A 16,886-nucleotide genomic window follows, 5' to 3' on the forward strand; every position below is an offset into this window, starting at 1 on the left:
TTTCCAGCGTGATCAGATTAAATTTTAGCTCCTGCCCTCCCACCCTCTCCCACCCACCCCGCTCCCCACGAGCATGTGCATTACAAAAACTGACTAATCTTTGAGCCTTGTATTAAGCAATGCAGAATATCTCCCAGCTTGGTTTGTGTTGCATTTTTGACCCCTTTGGAGACTGCAGTTATAGGCTTGGTTACTCTATCAGTCTCCATGCCTCAGTAAATAAAAGTAATATTCAGTCAGGGGCTGCATTTGCTCACTGGCTTATGCAGAAGTATAGCAACATTTCAAGCTTCACAAAAGAACCAGCATAAACCATTCAGTGGAGGACAATGGAGCTCTGCAAAGATACATCTGTGAAAATGAATGATGGGCACGGAATTCCTGTGGTCGGATTTGGTACCTATGCCCCCGATACAGTGAGTAAACCTTTTATAGATTATTCCAGAGTAGGAAATTTGTGTTTGTTGTATGAAGTTTGGTGCTGTGCATGAAAATGAGCGACTGACAGCACTAAGATCTAGATAGTGAGGGTAGGCACTGTACAGTTTCCTCCACAGAGCTCTCCATCCTGGCATGTAGCACTTTCTGCGGTTCCAACAATGGGCCCCATGCAGTTCTGCAGTGCACTTCATCTCTGACTTGCCATCAGGTTAGCTGTTCCATTCATGGACCCACAGCCTCTCTGCAACACACATCAGTCCTGACCTGCTGCTTGCTTTGCTATTCCAGTTCTTTCCTCATTTAACTGTCAATTGTTCTATACCAGGTAGTTTTTATACACTTGTTAAGGATTTCTATACTGCAATATTTGGAATCCAGCTATTTGTTCTCTATTGTGTTGTATCTTCTAAGTGCCTGTAAGTTCACAACTGCAGCTCCTATTGCTGTTTTGGGGAGTCCATTCCACACCTGAATTCCACATGCTGTGCTTAAAGGCATGTCTACACGACTTTCAGAGCTTTAATTTATGCTCCATTGTTTTTCACCCTCTTACTCTCTTGAGTAATTTTGTGTCATCCTCTCTGGGCCATTCAAAATGTTATGCACTTCAATCAGGACATGTGCCCTCAGCACTACCCTGTATTTCAGGAACATCCCTCCAACGATAATACTAAGCTGATGACAGGTGAGTGTCCCTTTTGAGTGAGGAGGGAGAAGAAGTTGGTGATCTTATTTGTAACTTAATTACTGCTCAGAGTCTGCCAGCAGCATCTGTTATTTTTCTTCTCTCTCACTCTCTGATTGTGTAGCTACATGTAAATACATGTTCTGTGCCAGATAAACAATAAATGTGCTGACACCATTCAAAACTGTATTTGCTTCATGGGGTGAGCAAACAAAGACTGACCTTGAAAAGAATAGGGGACTTAGGTAATGGGATACAAAACCTTTTATCTCTTTGTCACTCCCGGGTTCAGAGTCCACCCAAATTAGTAGTGACTAAAAATCACGATATTGTACTTACAGCTCTCTCACCCATAGATCCCAAGCACTTTGCAATGGAAGGTAAGTATCACTATCCTAATTCTATACATGGGGAAACTGAAGAAAAGAACTTGCCCAAGACCCAAATCTTGAAATCAAATGAGCATGGGCAGGCTCTTGAGCCCATGCAAAAGCCCTTTGATGTCACACTCACTCATGTACAGGTTACCATCTTTCAGTTTCCCAAAAAGAGGACACTGCCTCGGGAGTGGGGGAGCTGCAGGGGGGTACAGCTGGGGGGTGCTGGAGGGATATGTGTGTACTGTGGTGGGGTATTTGGGGGGGGTGCTGGAGGGATGTGTGTACTGGGAGCATAGGTGCTGGAACTAGGGTACTGGCTTGAAGTGGTTTCCATCATATACAGGGTTACAGTTTGGTTCAATGGCTCTCAGCACCCCCTCTATACAAATTGTTCCAGTACCCCTGTCTTGGAGGAGGTACTTGGGGTGTGTGAGAGGAGGGTTTTTGTGGCTGGCAGAGGGATCTGTGTACTGGGAGTGGTATTTGAGGGGTGCTGGAGGCGGTGTGTGTACTGGAGGGGGTATTTGGGGGGTGCTGGGGGGGCCGTGTGTACTGGAGGGGGTATTTGGGTGGGGCTCAAGGGGGCACCTGCAGCCTCACCTTGAGGTGGGGAGCATTGTTGCTCCCTGTCACGGTGGCAGGGCAGCTGGCATAGGTCCAAGACGTGGTGCCAGCCATCAGTCAGCGCCTCCCTGCTTCTCCTCCTTCCCAGGTCTGGGAGTGGGGGCCTACGTGGGCAGAATCTGGCAGATGCAGCTGCAGAGGAGGGACCAATCAGGGAACAGAGACAGCTCTTTCTGAGCTTGCAACACCTGCTCCACAAAAATCCTGGACATTTTATCTTATTTGAAAAGTTCACCTATCAGGGGACTGCGTGGGTCAAACCTTTTGCTCCTTTCTCGATTGTTATTCAGTCCTTCAAGAAGAACTTTCATTGACTCAGATAAATAAGGACCTGAGACATTGATTCATTGTGCAGATTATCAGCATTCCAATGGTTTAACTTGTGATACTCTCTGATGAATCAAAGGTTACTGAAATCAATGGAGGTTGCACTGGTGTAAATGAGGCCAGAACTTGCCCCCTCACTTTTAGGTGATTAGTGACTAAAAGTGTGGTTCTAGTTTGAAAAGGGATTCTGTAAAAATTACAGTGTGGTTCCATATTATTGTCTTTCAAGTGATTTCAGGATTAAATGTGGTCAATTTACAACTAAAAAATGTATTTTCTGACTGCTAGGGCTGTGAAATTGACATTCAACATGAGAGGCAAGCTGTGTTGTTTTCTTCTTATGTATCATCATCAGTAAAAGGATCGTGAAGGCCAAATTCTGGTCTCAGTGACACCTGTGCCATCCCATTATCTTTAATAGATTGGCCTATAGAATTTAATAGGGATGAAAGTAATAAGATTTTTTAGCAATTAAATAGAGTTCTTTAAATGGTGTCTAAAAGCTTATTGAATGTAATAGAAATGTATCACTTTTCTGAAACATTTTTAAACCAATGTGAGACTTTATTAGAGAATTACATCTGTTCTATAGAATGTGTAGATTGGTTTAAAAATTCTGTAGAACTATGGTCATTGTCTATTAAATTCTATAGGACTTTTCCATAATGGCAAATTTACTTTTTTCACTAACGTAAGCAGAGGTGAGTGTGAATACACACAGAGAAAGCGTCTGAGCAAGAAGGTGACATTTTTACACGGTCACTTTTGATACTGGAACCACACTTTAAAATATCATCCCTAAACCAGACATGTTTGAAGCTTTCTGTTTTTAATTCATAGGTTCCAAAAAGTAAGTGTGAGGAGGCTGTAAAGGTGGCCATTGAAGTTGGCTACCGCCATATAGATGGAGCCTATTTCTATGAGAATGAGGAAGAGGTTGGGCGAGCCATTCGAGAGAAGATTGCAGATGGAACGGTCAAAAGAGAGGACATATTTTACACAGGAAAGGTAATTTTGTTCTAAATCCCATCACTCGTTCTCTGCTTCTTTCTATGCTGCCTTTCGGCAGCAAGAAAACAGTGACTTTAGTGAAGGGGTTAGTACAAGTTGTAGCAGGCTGACAGGATTTGCCTGAAACACCCCTCTTGTTACCAGGTGCTAATCCCACGGGAAAAGTGTTAAATGCATTTAGTGCCAGCTGGAGCTTTAGCAGGCATGGTGCCTATATACAGTTACCAGATGAAAACTATATTTTACTGAAGTTAAGGGAGAGTACGTGTTAGTAACCTAAGGGTAAAAGCATTAGAAGGGATGCTGTAATTATCCCCAAGCCAATCGTTACAGACCAGGTGACAGAGATTTAAAGTTACACTTGAAAGAAATCCAAATATGGTAAGCTATGGAAATACACAGGTTAGGCACCTAAACGATCTTAACTCTGGTAACTGTAACTATGCGTGCAATAGCCATATAATTAGGATTGGTGCGTTATTTGTGGTCCGAGACTGGATTAAATTGATCTTGAAAGACACATTAGTCGTTTCCAATTTCTACCCTCATGGTGCCCGTAGAGGACAGAGTTCCTGTATGAATGTTCACTTTTTCGTGCTGCAGGGTATGATGATGCAACATTAATTAAATGTTGGGCACACATAGACTTTGTATATTATTAAAATTAAAATTTGGATAAAATAATGCATAATATATTGTAGATACCATAAAGAAAAGGAGTACTTGTGGCACCTTAGAGACTAACCAATTTATTTGAGCATGAGCTTTCGTGAGCTACAGCTCACTTCATCAGATGCATACCGTGGATACTGCAGCAGACTTTATATATACACAGAGTCTGTGTGCATATAAAGTCTGCTGCAGTATCCACGGTATGCATCTGATGAAGTGAGCTGTAGCTCACGAAAGCTCATGCTCAAATAAATTGGTTAGTCTCTAAGGTGCCACAAGTACTCCTTTTCTTTTTGCGAATACAGACTAACACGGCTGTTACTCTGAAACCTGTAGATACCATGATATTTCATGCCTGAGATATAGCAGAATAAAGTTATTTGGGGAATCAGCCTTGTGAACCTACGATTCTGATGGCACTTATTCTCTTTTCACTCTTTACAGCTTTGGAGCACCTTTAACGCTCCTGAGATGGTCCAATCAGCCCTGAAAAAGTCACTGAAGAGCCTGCAGTTTGACTACATTGATCTCTATATTATTCATACACCCCTATCTTTAAAGGTAAAAAAAAAAGTTCTGTCTGAACACAGGAGAATCTCGTCCCCACTGTTCCCCTTTTGCTTTAAGACAGACCAAATGTTAACTGCTTGATTCAGAGACATTGCTGTAAGGAGCAAAGGGCTTTACAATACCAAACAATTTCCCTATGTATATTTCTTCCAGATCAGATGTAAAATGGGCTTTCATTTATATTAGGGATGCAGAGGTAATCAAGGAAACTGATGGACTGAACATCCATCAGGTTTCAGAAAGAACTTTGCACTTAATAATAAAGGTTAAATGTGCTGTGAATATTGAGTTACTGACATGCCACAATAGCTTAATATATTTCCAGAATTTCTCCAGAAAGCAATTCACATCAAGTGTCATACCGAAGGGGAAGTTTATCTGATTATATTGTTTCTTTTGTTTTTAAGCCTGGAGATGATTTATGCCCGGTGGATGGAAATGGAAAATTGATTTTTGATAACGTAGACCTTTGTGCCACATGGGAGGTGGGTATCATGTACAAGTATAACATGAAAACACCTATGCAAAACTGTAATGAAAACTTACCAGGCCAGGCACAAAATCTACTTACCCATGAGTGTATGAGAAAACAAAAAATCAGATCTCTATTTCAGGGCATAAGCTAAATTCTAAGAGGGGTTTAGGAAGAAACTTTTCCTGGAGCTGGGTTATTTCATAGCTGTCCATTGTGGATTTCTTTTATCTTCCTCTAAAGCAGCTGGTAGAGGTCACTCTTGGAACAGGACAAAGTGGGCCACTGGTTTGCTCCAGTATGGTAGTTCCTATGATCCTACTCACCTGCAGAAAAATATTACTCACCTGGGAGACTGGAAGCATGGAATATTGTAAAGCAGAAACAGTCAGTAAGCGGGCCGTGGGCCAAAACTGGGCAGCTAGATGCTTTTGAACAGACCCTGGAATCGTTTTATTTACTTACTATCATTGTTAACATTACAGAGTGAAAAATGTTTCGCTGGAGTCTGGACCTTGACTGTACCTTGACCAAGAAATTTTAACCTTGACAAAAAAATAATTGACCACCCTTTTTGTAAGACTATGTTAAGATACAAGGCAGTTCTGTTATTAGTCCAGTAATGATGACTAAGGTGTGTTGACAGGGTCCCTCCTGATGCTGTTTTTCTAAAAGAAACAAAGAGCTTCTCTAAACACAAATGTTACTGCTTATCTCCCTTCTGGGGGAAAGAAGCTATGCCAATATTAAGCACCCTTATATCAGTATAACAGCATCCACACCAGGGGGTTTACTTGTACAAATGTTTTGGTTAAAAAAAAACCCAAACCCCTAACTGAGATAGTTATACCTGGTACAAAAACCATGTGTAGACCAGGCCTAAAAATTACATGGTCTCAGGCTGCCATGGAAACCTCCTGGAGGAAAGAGGGGGAGGGGCAAGAAAGAAAATGGAGGAAGAATTATCCTTGATTTTCTTAGCTTTTTTCTTTACTATTGTATCTGTTTTGTTGCTGTAAAGGGGGGATGTACACCACCTATACTTAGGGTGTTCAATCCTCAGGCCCTTTTCCAGCTACTTTGCACTGCTCCGGCAAACCAGCAGGCAAACCATAGTTCATCCAAACTCACGTTGTCGTCACGTGAGAGGCCTGGGACTAGAGCTAGGTAAATGACAGATCTTTCCATTTGGAAAATTCCAAAAAAAGGGGGAAAAATGGCTCAGGTTGAACTGAAGCTTTCCAGAGTTTTCTGTGAATTGAAAAAGTCCATTTTGATCTGTTCCAAAGCAGGGATTCTCCCTTGGCCTCCCACAACCCAGGTGAGTTCCCTAACCACTAGGCTAAACGTTCTAAAGGGGGTGGCTGCTAGAGTTAACACCTGGCTGGTATTTGGCCAACCTGGCCAGGTTTTTTTATGGATTTGCCAGTTGCCAGAAAAATCATTTAATCCGCCGGGTTTTTTTATGTGGGTCTAAAGATTTGCATTATCATCACAATACACTGGGATATCTGATGTTAAAAGTTTCTGTGTCCAGCTAAAGATGCTTCAGTGTTCCCACTTGCACAGTTTAAGCGACAACAGATCAAAACTGTTGAAAGTACAACAGCTGCCTGCCCAGTGCCCACCAACACACAAGTGCACCGCGCATATGAGCGAGAGAGGGTTTCTGTCAAGCGAGCGTGAGGAGACGTACAATGTTATCAGTCTTGTCTATATGTGTTATCTCTCTAGATACGATGAGTGGCTGTCGGGGGGAGTTGCGGAGCTGCCTTGTGGGGTGTGTGTGCTGGGGTTTTTTCATTTCTAAGATGGTAACCCTAATGGCCGCATCACCATCATCACAATTCCCTCTCCTCCTCTCCATTTTGTGAATTGCCAAAACTATTCATGTCCAGTTCTCGAATAGTTTTGGGTTGATTGAAATTACCTTTTTTGTCAAGTAAACTATTTGTCGGAAAAATGCCTCCCAGCTGTATCCAGGACTGATGACACAGGAGGGTTCTAGGTCAGAACTGAAATGCCCAGGTTTCCCAACTCTCACAGGTTAATTGTGAGTCTCATGATATTTGCTATTTTTCTTAAAACACAACTCCTGGAATGCTGCTGTTGTGTGCAAATCTCAGCTTTCATTTAAACAAAACAAGTAACTTTCTAAACCCCCATGAGTTTGGAGAGAAGCTTCTAAACATGACTCAGGTAAACCCTAAAGGTTCAAAAACCAAAAGGTAAATAAAAAGAGCCCCTCCTTTTTTAAGTCTCATGGTTTTTTAACCAGTCTCATGATATTTTAGGGCCTGATTCGTGCTTTTTGAACACTTGGGGTTGGCAATACTGAGTGTACTAACAAATCTCTGTAGGGTAGTAATGCAATGACAGCAAAAAAGCAAAGCAGTCTCTAGTCTGTGCTAGTAGGCGCCAGTCCCGCAAGCTGCATTGTGCAGACACTCATGCTATAGGCAGCAGTGACAATGGACCTGACCATATTTTCTTTCCCAGGCCATGGAGGCATGTAAAGATGCAGGCTTGGTGAAGTCCATTGGAGTGTCCAACTTCAACCGCAGACAGCTGGAGATGATCCTGAACAAACCTGGACTCAAGTACAAACCTGTCTGCAACCAGGTAACACTCTGAGCTTCAGCTAAAATGAAGGCCCAGAAAGGTTCGCTGTGACTCCATAAAGAGAACTGGAAAACAAGAGTCATGCAGCAGAGCCTGGGAGAGAGAGAAGGGCTAGAGGACAACCCAAGCCAAGTGGGGCAAAGCCAGGTCACTCTGCACTTTGCTGTGCTTCTCCTTTCTCCTGGAAACACTGATTCAGATAGTAATGAAATTCCATAGAAATCAGACTGTATTTTAAGGGAAAGTATAAGAAAATCTACTCCTGTCTTGGGGGCTTTCTTCTCTGGAAAAAACTCTTGTTTTTTAGCCAAGCTTCAGTGAGGCTTCCAATATTAAGTGTGCAATTATATTTCAGCTGCTTAACTGCAGGCACATTTCTTTTCGCCTACAACGGTACCCTTTTAAATATCGAGCTGATTTGCAGGTGCAGTCAGGTATTTAGATTTCTCAGGACATGCAGTTACAGGCACCAATAAATATGCCTGCCTTGAACAACGGTCACCGCACTGAAGGCCATTTTGGACATGTAGGATAGAGATAATGGGGCGGGTTGTGTGACTGTCACTGTTTGTACAATCAGAAATCTCCATTTTTCTAATGCTTCAGGTTGAATGTCATCCTTACCTCAACCAAAGAAAATTGCTGGAGTTCTGCAAATCCAAAAATATTGTGCTGGTGGCTTTTAGTGCCTTGGGATCTCACAGAGAGGAGAGATGGTAAGGAAAGAAGCTGACTGTTGAGTCTCATTACTAAAAGAATGCATCTGATTTTCCACTACTTTGATCTTGTGTGGTCATTTACATGGGTGGAAAGCGGGCATAGCATGCTAACAAATTGGCATGGCTGTGTTTTGCACCCATTTGGCACAGATATAAATGACCACACAAGGAGACAGGCAGTGGAGAATTTGGCCTAATAAGTTTGCTAAATATCTGATGATAAATAAGTATTGCTTCCAACAGGCTCAGCTCTCACTGATCCCGAGATCAGAAACACTCACTCCGTGTCTGTATTCCCTTGCAGGGTGGATCAAAGCACTCCACTTCTGCTAGAGGATCCAGTACTGAACGCTCTGGCCAAAAAATACAGCCGAAGCCCCGCTCTAGTAGCCCTGCGTTACCAGCTGCAGCGTGGTGTCGTGGTCCTTGCCAAGAGCTTCACCAGAAAGCGTATTGAAGACAACTTCAAGGTAAAGCGGTGGAAAGGAGAAATACCATTAGAAACACTCGCAAGTTTGAAAATAGTGGATGTAAAATACCACTTTTAGTTCCTGCCCTACGTGGACATGGCCTCTCAAGTTGAGGACTGACGGCACCTCCATGCATATAGCCAAACTCCTTAGGACAGGGACTGTCATTTGCCCTGTGTTTGTACAGTCCCTCGCACAATTCAAGCCCAGGTTGGTTAAGGCCACTGGGTGCTACTGCAATATAAAGGTTGCATAGTTATAAAGGGACATTTCAGAGAGAGATTTGTTGGACAAAGGCCAAAGTGTTATCCTGTACATGTTTCTCATCACCAAGTGAACCTATAAGCAACTCAGGCAACACAAATTAATTCATGCAAAGAGGTTTTGTCTGGAATTTCTCTGCTAATCTAGAGCCAAATTCTGAGGTCTTTACTTAGTTTCTGTTCAGTTGTTCAGTTCAATTGTTACTCAATCCTGACTTGGGCAAACTCACATCGTCCTCAGTAAGTAACGATTGGGTGAGAACTTCAGTATCTGGCCTTTGATGCACATGCAGACACACTTCTAGCAGCAGTGTGCTGGGCCCATAACCCAGAGGGTAGTGCAGGGGTCGGCAACCTATGGCATGCGTGCCAAAGACAACACGCGAGCCAATTTTTAAGGACACGCTGCTGTCTGCCTACCCTGGCAGACAGCAGCGTGCCATTAAAAATCCTGCCCTGCCCAGCCCGCTCTTCTCCACCCTCCGCCCACCGCTCTCTCCTTGCAGGCAGGCAAGCTTCCCCCTCCCCCGGCCTCTTCCCCCAGCGTGCTGGGTTCCTGCCCCTCCTCCTCTCGATCAGCTGACAGCCCTTGCTATGGAGGGGAGAGGTAAAAGCGGACCCACAGCGCGCTCTCTGCTCCGGGGACCTTGGGGAAGGGGGTGGAATTGGCATATCCCCTCCAGCCCCCTGCCGTGAGCCACTCAGGGCAGGGGGCTGGGAGCACCCCAGCCCTCTGTCCTGACCCCTGCGCCCCCCACACACCCCAGCCCTGACTCCAGCACCCCCCACACATACCCAGCCACCCCACACCCCATGCCCTGATTCTTGCACCCCCCACATCCCCATCCCCACTCTGAGCACCAAACGGGAGCTCCTGCACACACACCCCACACACATTCCCACCTGCACCCCTCGCACCAAATGGGAGCTGCCCAGGTAAGCGCTCCACACCCAAACCTCCTGCCCCAACCCTGAGCCCCCTCCCTCATTCTAGCTCCTGGCCAGACCCTACACCGCAACCCCCAGCCTGCTCCTTCACCCCCAGCCCTGTGCTTAGCGCACTCCCACCCTCAGCTCAGTGCAGAGAGAGGAAGAGAATGGGTAGAACCAGGGAGAAGGTAGGTACCTACTCTATGTGGACAGGGCCGGGACCCCGGACCAGCAGCGGGCTGAGAGGGGCTGGCAGCCGGGACCTGGCTGGCAGGAGCCCGCGGACAGAACCCCAGACCGGCAGTGGGCTGAGCGGCAGCAGGCTGAGCTGCTCAGCCCATTGCTGGTCTGGGGTTCTGGCAGCCGGCCCCACTCCGCCCACTGCCGGTCTGGGGTTCTGGCTGCCAGCCCCTTGCCAGCCAGGGTCCCGGCCACCGGCCCCGCTCAGCCCGCTGCTGGCCTAGGTGAACAGAACCCAAAGCCAGCAGTGGGCTGAGCAGGCCAGGGGAGTAAGATCAGTATTTTAATTTAATTTTAAATGAAGCTTCTTAATCATTTTGAAAACCTTGTTTACATATGACAACAGTTTAGTTATATAATATATAGACTTATAGAGAGAGACCTTCTAAAAAACATTCAGATGTATTACTGGCATACAAAACCTTAAATGAAAGTGAATAAATGAAGACTCGGCACACCACTTCTAAAAGGTTGCCGACCCCTGGGTTAGTGGATTGAAATCATCCTCTACTAGGTTGCATTTGGGAGAGGGAGTTGGTCCAGTAGCTGGGGCACTGGACTAGGCTGTGGAAGTTGCAGGTTCCATTCCCTACTCTGCCATGGACTTCCTTCGGCAAGTCAGTTACTCTCTCTCTCTCTCTGCCTGAGTGTTGTTTTCCATTATAAATGTGGATGATGATTGAGATGCTTCCCTACCTCCTAGTGGTGTTGTGAGTATAAACACAATAAAGATTGGAAAGTGCTTTGATATCTACTGATGAAAAATGCTATATAAGAAATAGGTATTATTATTATTATTTATTATTATTATTTCAGTGACTGACACTCTCAATGACAAGCATGTTAGAACGAATGAAATCCCTTCCTGCTTTATGAAGGGCCAATTTGGTCCATCCCATAGGCAAATCTGATGATTAGCATTTTTTTCTCTGATAGGTGTTTGACTTCCAGTTGACAGAGGAGGACATGAAAGCCATTGATAGCCTGAACCAAAACCTTCGCTATGACCTGTGTCAACAGTGAGTTGCAGTACTCGGGTTTTAAGAATTTTTAAGTGTGCAGAAATCAACTGTGGGCCATACAGCCGGACAAAAGACAGATTGTGGCTAGTCTCACAGCACTGTCAGGTTTGATACCTTCCTGCAGGTCCTGCAATGCAGCAGGCAGTGGAAATTTGGAATCTAAGACTCACCATCAGTTTTTTGCTCCCTAGACAGCACAGACTAGAAAGTTCTTGGAGTGGCTTTCAGTAATTGCTGTGGTCGGACGCTGAAAAGATCTCACTGGCAGGAAGCTCTTCCTGACAGTCAGACCTGTCTTCATCATCCTATTAATTCCGGTTATATCCTTTTATACAGATATTAAATAATCCTTGATGATTATCATAAGTGTTGCATAGTTTGCATAATGCAAATATGGATGTCACATCTTAACTGCTTGCAGTTTGCATGGGGATATTTCATGGAAATTAAACAGCTGTTATCTGCATTTTGTTTTTTAGATTTTTGGACCATCCTGAGTATCCATTTGCTGATGACTATTAAAGAGGATCCATTTGCAATTCCTGTGTTGTTAGCAACTAGTAATAATGCTCTATACTTAGGGCCAATTCTAGAGGGAAAATACCATTTATAACACTGTTGCCATCACCTTCTCTACTGTGTAATTTAACCTACACAGTAAGGAGATAAATCTCATCCTTACAATGACTTGCCTTCTTGCTTTTGATAATCCTGAGTGGGAAAAGGGGTATTTTGAATATAGTTATCAGTTCCTGCCCCGATCTTTCATAAATATTTTGTCTTCATTCTGAGCTGCTAGAACTTAATCCCTTGGAATGAACCGTGCCTCCTGAAAATCTCAGCCAAGCTAGTATGTAAAAACTTAGTGACTAACCAAATATTAGGTGGTGGTATAGCCTTGTTAATTCCAGGATTTTAAGTAGACAAGGTGGGTGAGGTATTATCTTTTATTGGATCAGTTTCTGTAAGTCAATGGGACAAGCTTTTGAGTTACACATAGCCTATGCAACCTGAAGGAGAGCTCTGTGTAAGCTCAAAAGCTTGTCTCTTTCACCAACAGAAGTTGGCCCTATAAAAGATATTACCTCACCCCCCTTGTCTCTCAAACATCAGGTACTCATTTGTGGCTCAGTCCTGGAGCACTCCCATGGGAGTGGAGGATGCTCAGGTTTGGTGTCAGCTAGCATCTCACTGAACTCATCAGGCACAAATTTTCACTTAACACAATCCTCTGCCCTCACAACAAAGATGTCCCAGTATCTGTCAAACTAAATGAAGAGGAAATAGAAGCTCTGAGCTCCATTTAGAGACATGTTTAGCATATTTCATTTGACTCCATCATAGTAATAAAAGCTCTCACTACACCCATTTCTTTTGCTTTTCCTCCATTTCTTTTATATGCTGACAAGAAGGGGCTTGGTCACACTGGGTTTAAAGCAATCTGCAATTCTCAGGGAAGCAGCTGGCTGGCTCTGCTGCCCTCTGGTGGCTACCAGGAAATTCTGACATAGGAAACAGGTTTCAGAGTGATAGCCGTGTTAGTCTGTATCAGCAAAAACAACGAGGAGTCCTTGTGGCACCTTAGAGACTAACAAAACTATTTGGGTATAAGCTTTTGTGGGCTAAAACCCACTTCATCAGATGCATGGAGTGGAAAATACAGTAGCAGGTATATATACACAGTACATGAAAAGATGGGAGTTGCCTTTCCAAGTGGGGGGTCAGTGATAACAAGACAATTCAATTAAAGTGGAAGTAGCCTATTCTCAATAGTAGAATACCAAGGGAGAAAAAATCACTTTTGTAGTGGTAATGAGGGTGGCCCATTTCAAACAGTAGACAAGAAGGTGTGAGTAACAGTAGGAGGAAATTAGTATGGGGACATTGGTTTTTGTAATGACCCATCCACTCCCGGTCTTTATTCAGGCCTAATTTGATGGTGTCCAGTTTGCAAATTAATTCCAGTTCTGCAGTTTCTGGCTGAGGTCTGTTTTGTTTGTTTGTTTGTTTGTTGAAGAATTGCCACTTTTAAGTCTGTTATTGAGTGACCAGGGAAATTGAAGTGTTCTCCTACTGGTTTTTGAACGTTATAATTCCTGATGTCAGATTTGTGTCCATTTTTTCTTTTGCGTAGAGACTGTCCGGTTTGGCCAATGTACATGACAGAGGGGCATTGCTGGCACATGATGGCATATATCACATTGGTGGATGTATGTACTGTGTATATATACCTGCTACTGTATTTTCCACTCCATGCATCTGATGAAGTGGGTTTTAGTCCATAAAAGCTTATGCCCAAATAAATTTGTTAGTCTCTAAGGTGCCACAAGGACTGCTCCTCGTTTTTGCTGACATAGGAAAGGGGACTTAAAAGATAAGAAGTAAAGTAAGGGACAGGCACCTGTCCTCTACACACAGACTTCTGCCCTGTTAAGATGGAAATTAGTTTTGCTGTGAAGAGATGAAATCCCTGAGGTCTTACATGCTTCATGTCTTTAATGAGAGGAGTTTCTTTGATTCTGTTCCTAATTCTGTAGAACTATGTTTTGTGAGACTGATGTATTCATGTGTTAATGCAGCATTCAGGATGGGATTTTAATCACAAGTCAAATGTTTTATAGTCAGAGATGCCACCACAATTCCAGGCTTCTTAGCCTATGCATCATAATATGGCCTTTCAATATATAATAACACAATATATTTGCAGTCCAGTAACACAAAATACTAAATCTGTGCATCCACAGTGATGGACAGCGGCACTGGCTTTGCATTGCATTATGTACCCCATAGTACCTCCAAGTGCTCAGCATGAGAATGTAAAGAAAACCTTACTGCTGTGGGGAAAATACTGAATTTCTAAACTTCTGCCCAGTTTCAATTGCACCATTAACATGGCTTTGTGGGTAATTGCCCTCCACACAAAAAATACTGGGCCTCATTCTCCATTTACTCACAGCAGTGTAAGAAAGGGGTAACTCCATTGAAGCCAAATGAGTTGTGCTGGTGTGAAAATCATGTAAGTGAAAGGAATTGGGCCCAGTATCTTAACATTCTAATTCCACAGTGAATTGACCACAGCTGTGTGTGTTCCATACACATATGAAACTGGTGGTGGTAAATTGGGGGGGAGTTAACAGCAGAGTTTTGTTAAGTGATCTAGATATATCCCCAAATACCAGGCCATGGAAGGAAATGAGGGCAGCTCAGTTGCTCTGGGAGTGGAGAAGAGACTCCTTGATTGAGGTGGAAGTGTGTCTCGGGGCAGGTGGCCAGAAGCGAAGAAATGGTTGTCAGTGAGAGGCGGGGGCGGGGTGTAAAGGAAGCTGGGGAGAAGGGCAAACATTTAGTTAAACCAGGCCCAAGTTACGCTTGACCTGCCTCTGATTCATAGTCCATCACAGCAGAGAATACCCTTTAACAGAATCCAAGCAGTAAGTTGTCAACTGTTATTAATATTAGTATATTACTATAATATTAATACAAGTTTCAAATAAAATGCAGTAGAACCGAATAGATTGCCCATACAATGGTGTAATTACCTGCTAATTAACTATAATCAGTCTCTCAGTTACACTCTCACTCTTTCACCTGCCCTTTCCCCATCCTGAAAGCCCATTTAAAATATACATAAGAAAAAAAAAAATCTATGACTTATGGGCATGATCTTGGGAATTTCATCATGATAACAATCAAGACAGAACAAACACAGCTTGTGTCGCTATTCAGTCAGCACTACACTTATTCTTATCAGATATGACGTGAACGCCAGTGCAGATATTCCAGGATGATCTAGTCTAGGTACAGAAAGCAGTCTCTGCAGCACTGCCCAATGTCACTGTCTCGTTCCCAGAACTAGCTGCACATGAGCACTGTAAAATGTGGTCCTAATCAAAAATGATATCTTTCTCTACCGATAAAATGTGAAAGCTCGTGTACCTGATGATGAGACTTTATAAATATGTGTACTTCTGATTTTTACTTGTCACTGATGTCCAATCCGCTTCCTTCCTAATTCCCAAGTCCTCCCTCCAACTGCATGACGCTGACATTGGAGCCAATGTGCAAGCTCAACCAAGGGCACAAGGAGGTCATGAATATGTGGCATAGTATAAAGATTTTTTCTGCTGATTAAGATGATTTTCATTTTCTTCATAGACCCACTCCCTCTTGTGCAGCCTAGAAGGCAGGAGGAAGCGTGGTTGAGAGGCAGTCTGCAGAGCACAGTCATGGGCAGCAGCAGGCATGAGTGAGAATGACAATTTCTGTGCAGCAGCCACCAGAAAAAGACAATGGCAATTGGTGGGGGCCGGCAGAGGCAACGCTTTGGGGGGGGGGGCAGCACACAGCCCCCCCATATTTCTTGGACCCTCTCTCACTGGGACACCCAGCAGCAAGAGGCAGTAGCTACCCCTGGCTGTGTGTCTGTGCAGTGTGGAAAGGGAGGATGCATCAGGGCATCTGGCTGAGCTCTCCCCTTCCCACCCACACACACCTGCCCCGCTACATGGGGCTGCTTCTCCTTCCCTGCTGCTGGAGACCCAGTGCTTCCCGCTGCCTGCTTTGCAGACCACTCACTGAGGTGAGTCAGGGGGGCATATTCAAGATCAGGAAGAGGAGCTGCGACATGGTGGTGATGTGGTGCTCAGCGCCAGGCAGCTAAGATGGAGCTCCCTCCAGCCCGAGAACCTCAGAGGAGAGTGGGAAAGAGGGAGCAGACCCTGTTGCTGCTTCAATGCATCCGCAACAGCAGCTTGCTGCTGCTGGGGGTGCACTGAAGCAGCAGCAGCCTCCGAGGTGCATATCAACAGGAAGACGATTTGGGGGTGTCATTATTTCCCCCACCCCCAACAAAAAGTGACCGATAATTCTCCAACTTCTTGTTAAGTGAGGTGATCCAGCCCTAACCACCATCCCACCCTGGCGCCACCCACCCTGATGGCGCATGGGGGACTGTGCATCCCAACTCCGTTGCTCCTTTTGTTGGTCTTGATTTGAACACTTACTAAATTGATTGAGGATTGTTCAGGCAGGGAGGAATGCCTGCAAGTTCTGTGGGCAGCACAGGGCAGAGAGCAGGAAGAGGAAGGTGGTTGCTCTTCTCTGTTGTCTACATACATATCAAGTTCCAGGAGGTGGAGGCAGAGGCAACACGGGGGCGGTCTCATGCCCCCACAGAACCTTCCCATTCCCCCATACACACACTATACACAGTGATGTGTCGCCGCTGAGTTCAGGTCTCCCACTCTGCCGTACTGATGGATTTGTAGATATTCTTCTTGGAGCACGGCTGTCAGATTCCATAAATAGGATAGGGCCTGCGTAGAGCCCCCAAGTCCCTGAAGCAGGCCTGGATGAGGCTACTGGGGATTCTTTCTCATGTACACCAGGAGATATGCAGTTTCACCCCTAGCAGAAGAAAAGAGCAAAACAAATGTGTG

At 44.5% G+C, this 16,886-nt stretch overlaps 2 protein-coding genes across 8 annotated transcripts in view; one reads left to right on the top strand and one right to left on the bottom strand.

Annotated features, from left to right (window-relative positions):
* The first annotated feature begins 329 nt into the window (after positions 1-329).
* On the top strand, positions 330-12,724 carry LOC144259294 (aldo-keto reductase family 1 member C1-like). 4 transcript variants are annotated; one of them, XM_077807498.1, is made up of 10 exons: positions 330-416; positions 3,298-3,465; positions 4,585-4,701; positions 5,118-5,195; positions 7,682-7,804; positions 8,411-8,520; positions 8,828-8,993; positions 11,363-11,445; positions 11,928-11,945; positions 12,697-12,724. In XM_077807498.1, the coding sequence occupies exons 1-10, from the start codon at positions 330-332 to the stop codon at positions 12,722-12,724; spliced, it is 978 nt and encodes a 325-aa protein (XP_077663624.1). The 4 variants fall into 4 exon arrangements, with proteins under 4 accessions (XP_077663624.1, XP_077663623.1, XP_077663626.1 ...); XM_077807497.1 differs by lacking the exon at positions 12,697-12,724 and having other exon boundaries at positions 11,363-11,436; positions 11,928-11,970; XM_077807500.1 differs by lacking the exons at positions 7,682-7,804; positions 11,928-11,945; positions 12,697-12,724 and having other exon boundaries at positions 11,363-11,670.
* A 2,215-nt stretch (positions 12,725-14,939) lies between these two features.
* USP18 (ubiquitin specific peptidase 18) overlaps positions 14,940-16,886 on the bottom strand; it is a 29,237-nt gene continuing 27,290 nt past the window's right edge. For all 4 annotated transcript variants that reach the window (XM_077826912.1, XM_077826905.1, XM_077826895.1 and 1 more), the window contains one exon: positions 14,940-16,854. In XM_077826912.1, coding sequence (XP_077683038.1) covers positions 16,806-16,854 — 49 coding nt within the window. In that variant the 3' untranslated portion in view covers positions 14,940-16,805. The remainder of the gene's footprint in view (positions 16,855-16,886) is intronic.

The sequence above is a fragment of the Eretmochelys imbricata genome, chromosome 1 (assembly GCF_965152235.1).
Source record: "Eretmochelys imbricata isolate rEreImb1 chromosome 1, rEreImb1.hap1, whole genome shotgun sequence".
Lineage (NCBI taxonomy): Eukaryota > Metazoa > Chordata > Testudines > Cheloniidae > Eretmochelys > Eretmochelys imbricata.